The sequence below is a fragment of the Pristiophorus japonicus genome, unplaced genomic scaffold, assembly GCF_044704955.1.
Source record: "Pristiophorus japonicus isolate sPriJap1 unplaced genomic scaffold, sPriJap1.hap1 HAP1_SCAFFOLD_665, whole genome shotgun sequence".
NCBI lineage: Eukaryota > Metazoa > Chordata > Chondrichthyes > Pristiophoridae > Pristiophorus > Pristiophorus japonicus.
Genome location: NW_027254578.1, coordinates 10,272 through 20,000, shown reverse-complemented (window position 1 = coordinate 20,000; position 9,729 = coordinate 10,272). Strand labels below are relative to the sequence as shown.

General features: G+C 55.5%; 1 protein-coding gene across 1 annotated transcript in view; it reads left to right on the top strand.

Moving 5' to 3' along the window:
• LOC139255981 (amyloid beta precursor like protein 2-like) overlaps positions 1-9,478 on the top strand; it is a gene marked incomplete at its 3' end in the record, with an annotated part of 24,004 nt that extends 14,526 nt beyond the window's left edge. The window contains exons 2-3 of the mRNA XM_070874066.1: positions 8,624-8,797; positions 9,349-9,478. Coding sequence (XP_070730167.1) covers positions 8,624-8,797; positions 9,349-9,478 — 304 coding nt within the window. The remainder of the gene's footprint in view (positions 1-8,623; positions 8,798-9,348) is intronic.
• Positions 9,479-9,729: the final 251 nt, after the last annotated feature.

Below are 9,729 nucleotides of genomic sequence, written 5' to 3'. Positions count from 1 at the left end.
AGTTGATCTAGTCTCTCCTCATATGTCAGTTCAGCCATCCCGGGAATCAGTCTGGTTAACCTTCACTGCACTCCCTCAATAGCAAGAATGTCCTTCCTCAGGTTAGGAGACCAAAACTGAACACAATATTCCAGGTGTGGCCTCACCAAGGCCCTGTACAACTGCAGTAAGACCTCCCTGCTCCTATACTCAAATCTTCTCGCTATGAAGGTCAACATACCATTTGCCTTCTTCACCTCCTGCTGTACCTGCATACCAACTTTCAATGACTGATGTACCATGACACCCAGGTCTCGTTGCACCTCCCCTTTTCCTAATCTGCCGCCATTCAGATAATATTCTGCCTTTGTGTTTTTGCCCCCAAAATGGATAACCTCACATTTATCCACATTATACTGCATCTGCCATGCATTTGCCCACTCACCTAACCTATCCAAGTCACCCTGCAGCCTCTTAGCATCCTCCTCACAGCTCACACCGCCACCCAGCTTAGTGTCATCTGCAAACTTGGAGATATTACACTCAATTCCTTCATCTAAATCATTGATGTATATTGTAAATAGCTGGGGTCCCAGCACTGAGCCCTGCGGCACTCCACTAGTCACTGCCTGCCATTCTGAAAAGGACCCGTTTATCCCGACTCTCTGCTTCCTGTCTGCCAACCAGTTCTCTATCCACGTCAGTACATTACCCCCAGTACCCTGTGCTTTAATTTTGCACACCAATCTCTTGTGTGGGACCTTGTCAAAAGCCTTTTGAAAGTCCAAATACACCACATCCACTGGTTCTCCCTTGTCCACTCTACTAGTTACATTCTCAAAAAATTCTAGAAGATTTGTCAAACATGATTTCCCTTTCATAAATCCATGCTGACTTGGACCGATCCTGTCACTGCTTTCCAAATGCGCTGCTATTACAGCTTTAATAATTGATTCCAACATTTTCCCCACTACCGATGTCAGGCTAACCGGTCTATAATTACACGTTTTCTCTCTCCCTCCTTTTTTAAAAACTGTTTTTACATTATCTACCCTCCAGTCCATAGGAACTGATCCAGAGTCCATGGAATGTTGGAAAATGATCACCAATGCATCCACTATTTCTAGGGCCACTTCCTTAAGCACGATGGGATGCAGACTATCAGGCCCTGGGGATTTATCGCCCTTCAATCCCATCAATTTCTCGAACATCATTTCCTGACTAATAAGGGTATCCTTCAGATCCTCCTTCATCCTGACCTAAGGAAGGATATACTTACCATAGAGGGAGTGCAGCGAAGGTTCACCAGACTGATTCCTGGGATGGGGGGATTGTCCTATGAGGAGAGATTGAGCAGACTGGGCCGATATTCTCTAGAGTTTAGAAGAATGAGAGGTGATCTTATTGAAACACATACAATTCTGACAGGGCTTGACAGGGTAGATACAGGGAGGGTGTTTCCCCCCCGGGGCTGGGGAGTCTAGAACCAGGGCTCACACAGTCTCAGGATAAGGGGTCGGCCATTTAGGACTGAGATGAGGAGGAATTTCTTCACTCAGAGGGTGGTGAACCTCGGGAATTTTCTGCCCCAGAGGGCTGTGGAGACTCAGCATTTAAGTATATTCAACAACAAAAAGCAAAACATGTACTTACAGAGATACGGAGGGGTGTAGGGGGCTGGAGGAGGTTACAGAGATAGGGAGGGGTGCAGGGGGCTGGAGGAGGTTACAGAGATAGGGAGAGGTGTAGGGGGCTGGAGGAGGTTACAGAGATAGGGAGTGGTGTAGGGGCTTGAGGGGGTTACAGATAGGGAGGGATGTAGGGGCTGGAGGGGGTTACAGAGATAGGGAGGGGTGTAGGGGCTGGAGGGGGTTACATAGATAGGGAGGGGTGTAGGGGCTGGAGGAGGTTACAGAGATAGGGAGGGGTGTAGGGGCTGGAGGAGGTTACAGAGATAGGGAGGGGTGTAGGGGCTGGAGGAGATTACAGAGATAGGGAGGGGTGTAGGGGCTGGAGGAGGTTACAGAGATAGGGAGGGGCTGGAGGGGGTTACAGAGATAGGGAGGGGTGTAGGGGCTGGAGGGGGTTACAGAGATAGGGAGGGGTGTCGGGGCTGAAGGAGGTTACAGAGAGAGGGAGGGTTATAGTGGTTGGAGGAGGTTACTGAGAAAGGGAGGGGTGTAGGGGCTGGAGGGGATTACAGATAGGGAGGGGTGTAGGGGCTGGAGGGGGTTACAGAGATAGGGAGGGGTGTAGGGGCTGGATGAGATTAAGAGATAGGGAGGGGTGTAGGGGCTGGAGGAGGTTACAGAGATAGGGAGGGGTGTAGGGGCTGGAGGAGGTTGCAGAGATAGTGAGGGGTGTCAGGGCTGGAGGGGGTAACTGAGACAGGGAGGGTTATAGTGGCTGGAGGAGGTTACAGAGATAGGGAAGGGTGCAGGAGCTGGAGGAGGTTACAGAGATAGGGAGGGGTGTAGGGGCTGGAGGGGGTTACAGAGATGGGGGGGGGTGTTGGGGCTGGAGGAGGTTACAGAGATAGGGAGGGGTGTAGGGGCTGGAGGGGGTTACAGAGATAGGGAGGGGTGTAGGGGGCTGGAGGAGGTTACAGAGATAGGGAGGGGTGTAGGGGGCAGGAGGAGGTTACAGAGATAGGGAGAGGTGTAGGGGCTGGAGGGGGTTACAGAGATAGGGAGGGGTGTTGGGGCTGGACGAGGTTACAGAGATAGGGAGGGGTGTAGGGGGCTGGAGGAGGTTACAGAGATAGGGAGGGTTGTAGGGGCTTGAGGGGGTTACAGATAGGGAGGGGTGTAGGGGCTGGAGGGGGTTACAGAGATAGGGAGCGGTGTAGGGGCTTGAGGGGGTTACAGATAGGGAGGGGTGTAGGGGCTGGAGGGGGTTACAGAGATAGGGAGGGGTGTAGGGGCTGGAGGGGGTTACAGAGATAGGGAGGGGTGTAGGGGCTGGAGGAGGTTAGAGAGATAGGGAGGGGCTGGAGGGGGTTACAGAGATAGGGAGGGGTGTAGGGGCTGGAGGGGGTTGCAGAGATAGGGAGGGGTGTCGGGGCTGAAGGAGGTTACAGAGATAGGGAGGGTTATAGTGGCTGGAGGAGGTTACTGAGATAGGGAGGGGTGTAGGGGCTGGAGAGGGTTACAGATAGGGAGGGGTGTAGGGGCTGGAGGGGGTTACAGAGATAGGGAGGGGTGTAGGGGCTGGATGAGATTAAGAGATAGGGAGGGGTGTAGGGGCTGGAGGAGGTTACAGAGATAGGGAGGGGTGTAGGGGCTGGAGGAGGTTGCAGAGATAGGAAGGGGTGTAGGGGCTGGAGGGGGTTACAGAGATAGGGAGGGTGTAGGGGCTGGAGGGGGTTACAGAGATAGGGAGGGGTGTAGGGGCTGGAGGAGGTTACAGAGATAGGGAGGGGTGTAGGGGCTGGAGGAGGTTGCAGAGATAGGAAGGGGTGTAGGGGCTGGAGGGGGTTACAGAGATAGGGAGGGTGTAGGGGCTGGAGGGGGTTACAGAGATAGGGAGGGGTGTAGGGGCTGGAGGTTGCAGAGATAGGGAGGGGTGTAGGGGCTGGAGGAGGTTACAGAGATAGGGAGGGGTGTAGGGGCTGGAGGGGGTTACAGAGATAGGGGGGGGGTGTTGGGGCTGGAGGAGGTTACAGAGATAGGGAGGGGTGTAGGGGCTGGAGGGCGTTACAGAGATAGGGAGGGTGTAGGGGCTGGAGGGGGTTACAGAGATAGGGAGGGGTGTAGGGGCTGGAGGTTGCAGAGATAGGGAGGGGTGTAGGGGCTGGAGGAGGTTACAGAGATAGGGAGGGATGTAGGGGGATCGAGGAGGTTACAGAGATAGGGAGGGGTGTAGGGGGCAGGAGGAGGTTACAGAGATAGGGAGAGGTGTAGGGACTGGAGGGGGTTACATAGATAGGGAGGGGTGTAGGGGCTGGAGGAGGTTACAGAGATAGGGAGGGGTGTAGGGGCTGGAGGAGGTTACAGAGATAGGGAGTGGTGTAGGGGCTGGAGGGGGTTACAGATAGGGAGGGGTGTAGGGGCTGTAGGGGGTTACAGAGATAGGGAGGGGTGTAGGGGCTGGATGAGATTAAGAGATAGGGAGGGGTGTAGGGGCTGGAGGAGGTTACAGAGATAGGGAGGGGTGTAGGGGCTGGAGGAGGTTGCAGAGATAGGGAGGGGTGTAGGGGCTGGAGGAGGTTACAGAGATAGGGAGAGGTGTAGTGGCTGGAGGAGGTTACAGAGATAGGGAGGGGTGTAGGGGCTGGAGGTTACAGAGATAGGGTGGGGTGTAGGTGCTGGAGGAGGTTACAGAGATAAGGAGGGGTGTACGGGCTGGAGGAGGTTACTGAGATAGGGAGGGGTGTAGGGGCTGGAGGGGGTTACAGAGATAGAGAGGGGTGTAGGGGCTGGAGGGGGTTACAGAGATAGGGAGGTGTGTAGGGGCTGGAGGAGGTTACAGAGATAGGGAGGGGTGTAGGGGCTGGAGGGGGTTACAGAGATAGGGAGGGGTGTAGAGGCTGGAGGGGGTTACAGAGCTAGGGAGGGGTGTAGGGGCTGGAGGAGGTTACAGAGATAGGGAAGGGTGTAGGGGCTGGAGTGGGTTACAGAGATAGGGAGGGGTGTAGGGGCTGGAGGAGATTACAGAGATAGGGAGGGGTTTAGGGGCTGGAGGGGGTTACAGAGATAGGGAAGGGTGTAGGAGCTGGAGTGGGTTACAGAGTTAGGGAGGGGTGTAGGGGCTGCAGTGGGTTACAGAGATAGGGAGGGGTGTAGGGGCTGGAGGGGGTTACAGAGATAGGGAGGGGTGTCGGGGCTGGAGGGGGGTTACAGAGATAGGGAGGCGTGTAGGGGCTGGAGGAGGTTACAGAGATAGGGAGGGGTGTAGGGGCTGGAGGTGGTTACAGAGATTGGGAGGGGTTTAGGGGCTGGAGGAGTTTACTGAGATAGGGAGGGGTGTAGGGGCTGGAGGGGGTTACAGAGATACGGAGGGGTGTAGGGGCTGGAGGTTACAGAGATAGGGAGGGGTGTAGTGGCTGGAGGAGGTTACAGAGATAGGGAGTGGTGTAGGGGCTGGAGGAGGTTGCAGAGATAGGGAGGGGTGTAGGGGCTGGAGGAGGTTACAGAGATAGGGAGGGGTGTAGTGGCTGGAGGAGGTTACAGAGATAGGGAGGGGTGTAGGGGCTGGAGGGGGTTACAGAGATAGGGAGGGGTGTAGTGGCTGGAGGAGGTTACAGAGATAGGGAGGGGTGTAGGGGCTGGAGGTTACAGAGATAGGGAGGGGTGTAGGGGCTGGAGGAGGTTACAGAGATAAGGAGGGGTGTAGGGGCTGGAGGAGGTTACAGAGATAGGGAGGGGTGTAGAGGCTGGAGGAGGTTACAAAGATAAGGAGGGGTGTAGGGGCTGGAGGAGGTTACAGAGATAGGGAGGGGTGTAGAGGCTGGAGGAGGTTACAAAGATAAGGAGGGGTGTAGGGGCTGGAGGAGGTTACAGAGATAGGGAGGGGTGTAGGGGCTGGAGGGGGTTACAGAGATAGGGAGGTGCATTGAGCCTGATTCAGCGCCTGGGGAGTGAGAATAAGGGGAAGGAGTCACCTGTAGGAAGAGGCTGTGGGGTATGAACAATGCCCAGGTTGGGCCCCTGTGAATAAAGAGTTAACGAGGGTTACTAACCGATTTTTTAAAAGATTGGTTCCCGGGATGTGACCGTCGCTGGCCAAGGCCGGCATTTATTGCCCATCCCCCTAATTGCCCCTTGAGAAGGTGGTGGTGAGCCTCCTTCTTGAACCGCTGCAGTCCGTGTGGTGAAGGTGCTCCCACAGTGCTGTTAGGGAGGGAGTTCCAGGATTGTGACCCAGCGACGATGAAGGAACGGCCGATATATTCCCAAGTCGGGATGGTGTGTGACTGGGAGGGGAACGTGGAGGGGGTGGTGTTCCCATGGACCTGCTGCCCTTGTCCCTCGAGGCGGGTAGAGGCGGCGGGTTTGGGAGGTGCTGCCGAAGAAGCCTTGGCGAGTTGCCGCGGTGCATCTTGTAGACGGTGCACACTGCAGCCAGGGGGCGCCGGTGGTGGAGGGAGTGAGTGTTGGAGGGGGTGGAGGGAGTGAGTGTTGGAGGTGGTGGAGGGAGTGAGTGTTGAAGGTGGTGGAGGGAGTGAGTGTTGGAGGTGGTGGAGGGAGTGAGTGTTGAAGGTGGTGGAGGGAGTGAGTGTTGGAAGTGGTGGAGGGAGTGAGTGTTGGAGTTGGTGGAGGGAGCGAGCATTGGAGGTGGTGGAGGGACTGAGTGTTGGAGGTGGTGGAGGGAGTGAGTGTTGGAAGTGGTGGAGGGAGTGAGTGTTGGAGGGGGTGGAGGGAGTGAGTGTTGGAGGTGGTGGAGGGAGTGAGTGTTGAAGGTGGTGGAGGGAGTGAGTGTTGGAGGTGGTGGAGGGAGTGAGTGTTGGAGGTGGTGGAGGGAGTGAGTTTTGGAGGTGGTGGAGGGAGTGAGTGTTGGAGGTGGTGGAGGGAGTGAGTGTTGGAGGTGGTGGAGGGAGTGAGTGTTGGAGGTGGTGGAGGGAGTGAGCGTTGGAGGTGTGGAGGGAGTGAGTTTTAGAGGTGGTGGAGGGAGTGAGCGTTGGAGGTGTGGAGGGAGTGAGCGTTACAGGTGGTGGAGGGAGTGAGCGTTGAAGGTGGTGGAGGGAGTGAGTGTTGGAGGTGGTGGAGGGAGTGAGTGTTGGAGGTGGTGGAGGGAGTGAGTGTTGGAGGTGATGGAGGGAGTGAGTGTTGGAGGTGGTGGAGGGAGTGAGTGTTGGAGGTGGTGGAGGGAGTGAGTGTTGGAGGTGGTGGAGGGAGTGAGTGTTGAAGGTGGTGGAGGGAGTGAGTGTTGGAGGTGGTGGAGGGAGTGAGTGTTGGAGGTGGTGGAGGGAGTGAGTGCTGGAGGTGGTGGAGGGAGTGAGTGTTGGAGGTGGTGGAGGGAGTGAGTGTTGGAGATGGTGGAGGGAGTGAGTGTTGAAGGTGGTGGAGGGAGTGAGCGTTGGAGGTGGTGGAGGGAGTGAGCGTTGGAGGTGGTGGAGGGAGTGAGTGTTGGAGGTGGTGGAGGGAGTGAGTGTTGGAGGTGGTGGAGGGAGTGAGTGTTGGAGGTGGTGGAGGGAGTGAGTGTTGGAGGTGGTGGAGGGAGTGAGTGTTGGAGGTGGTGGAGGGAGTGAGTGTTGGAGGGGGTGGAGGGAGTGAGTGTTGGAGGCGGTGGAGGGAGTGAGTGTTGGAGGTGGTGGGGAACGTGGCCCATCGAGCGGCCTGCTTTGTCCTGGATGGTGTCGAGCTCCTCGAGTGTTTGTTGGAGCTGCACCATCCAGGCAAGTGGGGAGTGTTCCCTCACACTCCTGACTTGTGTCTTGTCGATGGTGGAGAGGCTTTGGGGAGTCAGGAGGTGAGACACTCGACACACCTCTGACCTGCTCTTGTAGTCAGTGTTTGTGTGGCTGGTCCAGTTAATTGTCTGGTCAATGGTCACCCCCAGGGTATTGATGGTTCCAGAGTGTTTCGATTCTGGATTTAACCAATCATGAACTGAAGTTAGATCGTGGTGGAATATGGAGGCCTGTGGGTAGCTATAGCCACAACGCCAATATAGTGGTGTATTTGGATTTCTAGGCATCATTCGATAGGATAACTGTACAATGTATTGGTGAGGCCACACTTGGAGTACTGTGTGCAGTTTTGGTTTCCGTATTTATGAAAGGATATACTTGCTTTGGAGGCAGTTCAGAGAAGGTTCACTCGGTTGATTCCGGGGATGAGGGGGTTGACTTATGAGGAAAGGTTGAGGAGGTTGGGCCTCTACTCATTGGAGTTCAGAAGAATGAGAGGTGATCTTATCGAAACGTATCAGATTATGAGGGGGCTCGACAAGGTGGATGCAGAGAGGATGTTCCCACTGATGGGGGAGACTAGAACTAGGGGGCATGGTCTTAGAATAAGGGGCCGCCCATTTAAAACTGAGATGAGGAGAAATTTCTTCTCTCAGAGGGTTGTAAATCTGTGGAATTCCCTGCCCCAGAGAGCTGTGGAGGCCGGGACATTGAATATATTTAAGGTGGAGATAGACAGTTTTTTGAGCGATAAGGGAGTGAAGGGTTATGGGGAGCGGGCGGGGAAGTGGAGCTGAGTCCATGATCGGATCAGCCATGGTGGTATTAAATGGCGGAGCAGGCTCGAGGGGCCGAATGGCCCACTCCTGCTCCTGTTTCTGATGTTCTTGTGGTGTGGATCAGGCGATTGTCCATCTGTGCAAAGGTGGTTCGGTCGAATGATGCTGGTGCCCTGACTCTGCCTGTTGTGGGTCTGCGCCCAGGGGGAAGGAGGGAGGGAGAGAGCGAGAGGGGGGAGCGAGGGAGAGAGGGAAGGATGGAGGGAGAGAAGGAGTGAGGGAGGGAGCAAGAGAGAGAGGGAGAGATGGACGGAGGGAGGGAGCGAGCGAGGGAGGGACAGAGGGAGAGAGGGAGGGAGAGAGTGAGCAACAAATTGAACGAGAGAGAGAGGAGCGAGGGAGAGATGGATGGAGGGAGGGAAGGTGGGGAGGGGATCGGTGCGGGATGGGTACTGAGGATAGTCGGGACCTGTGTGGGGCTGCAATACTCACCCACAACCCTTCCCACCTCCAGGCGAGTCCAGCGAATGCAGATTCCGGATTCCGATTGGCCGAGCCACAGATCGCCATGTTCTGTGGGAAGCTCAACATGGTGATGGACATCCAGACCGGGAAATGGGAGAGCGATCCTTCCGGGACACAGAGCTGTCTGGGAACCAAGGATCAAATACTGACCTACTGTGCAAAGGTATCTAACCCCGTGCTGTACCTGCCCTGGGAGTGTTTGATGGGACAGTGCAGAGGGAGCTTTACTCTGTATCTAACCCCCTGTACCTGCCCTGGGAGTGTTTGATGGGACAGTGTAGAGGGAGCTTTACTCTGGATCTAACCCCCTGTACCTGCCCTGGGAGTGTTTGATGGGACAGTGCAGAGGGAGCTTTACTCTGTATCTAACCCCCTGTACCTGCCCTGGGAGTGTTTGATGGGACAGTGCAGAGGGAGCTTTACTCTGTATCTAACCCCCTGTACCTGCCCTGGGAGTGTTTGATGGGACAGTGCAGAGGGAGCTTTACTCTGTATCTAACCCCCTGTACCTGCCCTGGGAGTGTGTGATGGGACAGTGTAGAGGGAGCTTTACTCTGTATCTAACCCCCTGTACCTGCCCTGGGAGTGTTTGATGGGACAGTGCAGAGGGAGCTTTACTCTGTATCTAACCCCCTGTACCTGCCCTGGGAGTGTTTGATGGGACAGTGCAGAGGGAGCATTACTCTGTATCTAACTGCTTGTTTTTTGCTCCAGGTTTATCCTGAGTTGCAGATTACGGGAGTGATGGAATCCAATCAGCCAATCAGAATCGAGAATTGGTGCAAGAAAGGGAAAAGAAAGTGTAGTGGACACATTCACATTGTCGTTCCGTTTCGTTGCCTTGGTTAGTGACCCGTACCCCAGTGAGAGTCAGTGTGTGTGGGACACGTACCCCAGTGATAGTCAGTGTGTGTGGGACTGTACCCCAGTGAGAGTCAATGTGTGTGGGACCCGTACCCCAGTGAGAGTCAGTGTGTCTGGGACTGCACCCCAGTGAGAGTCAGTGTGTGTGGGACTGTACCCCAGTGAGGGTCAGTGTGTGTGGGACTGTACCCCAGTGAGAGTCAATGTGTGTGGGACTGTACCCCAGTGAGA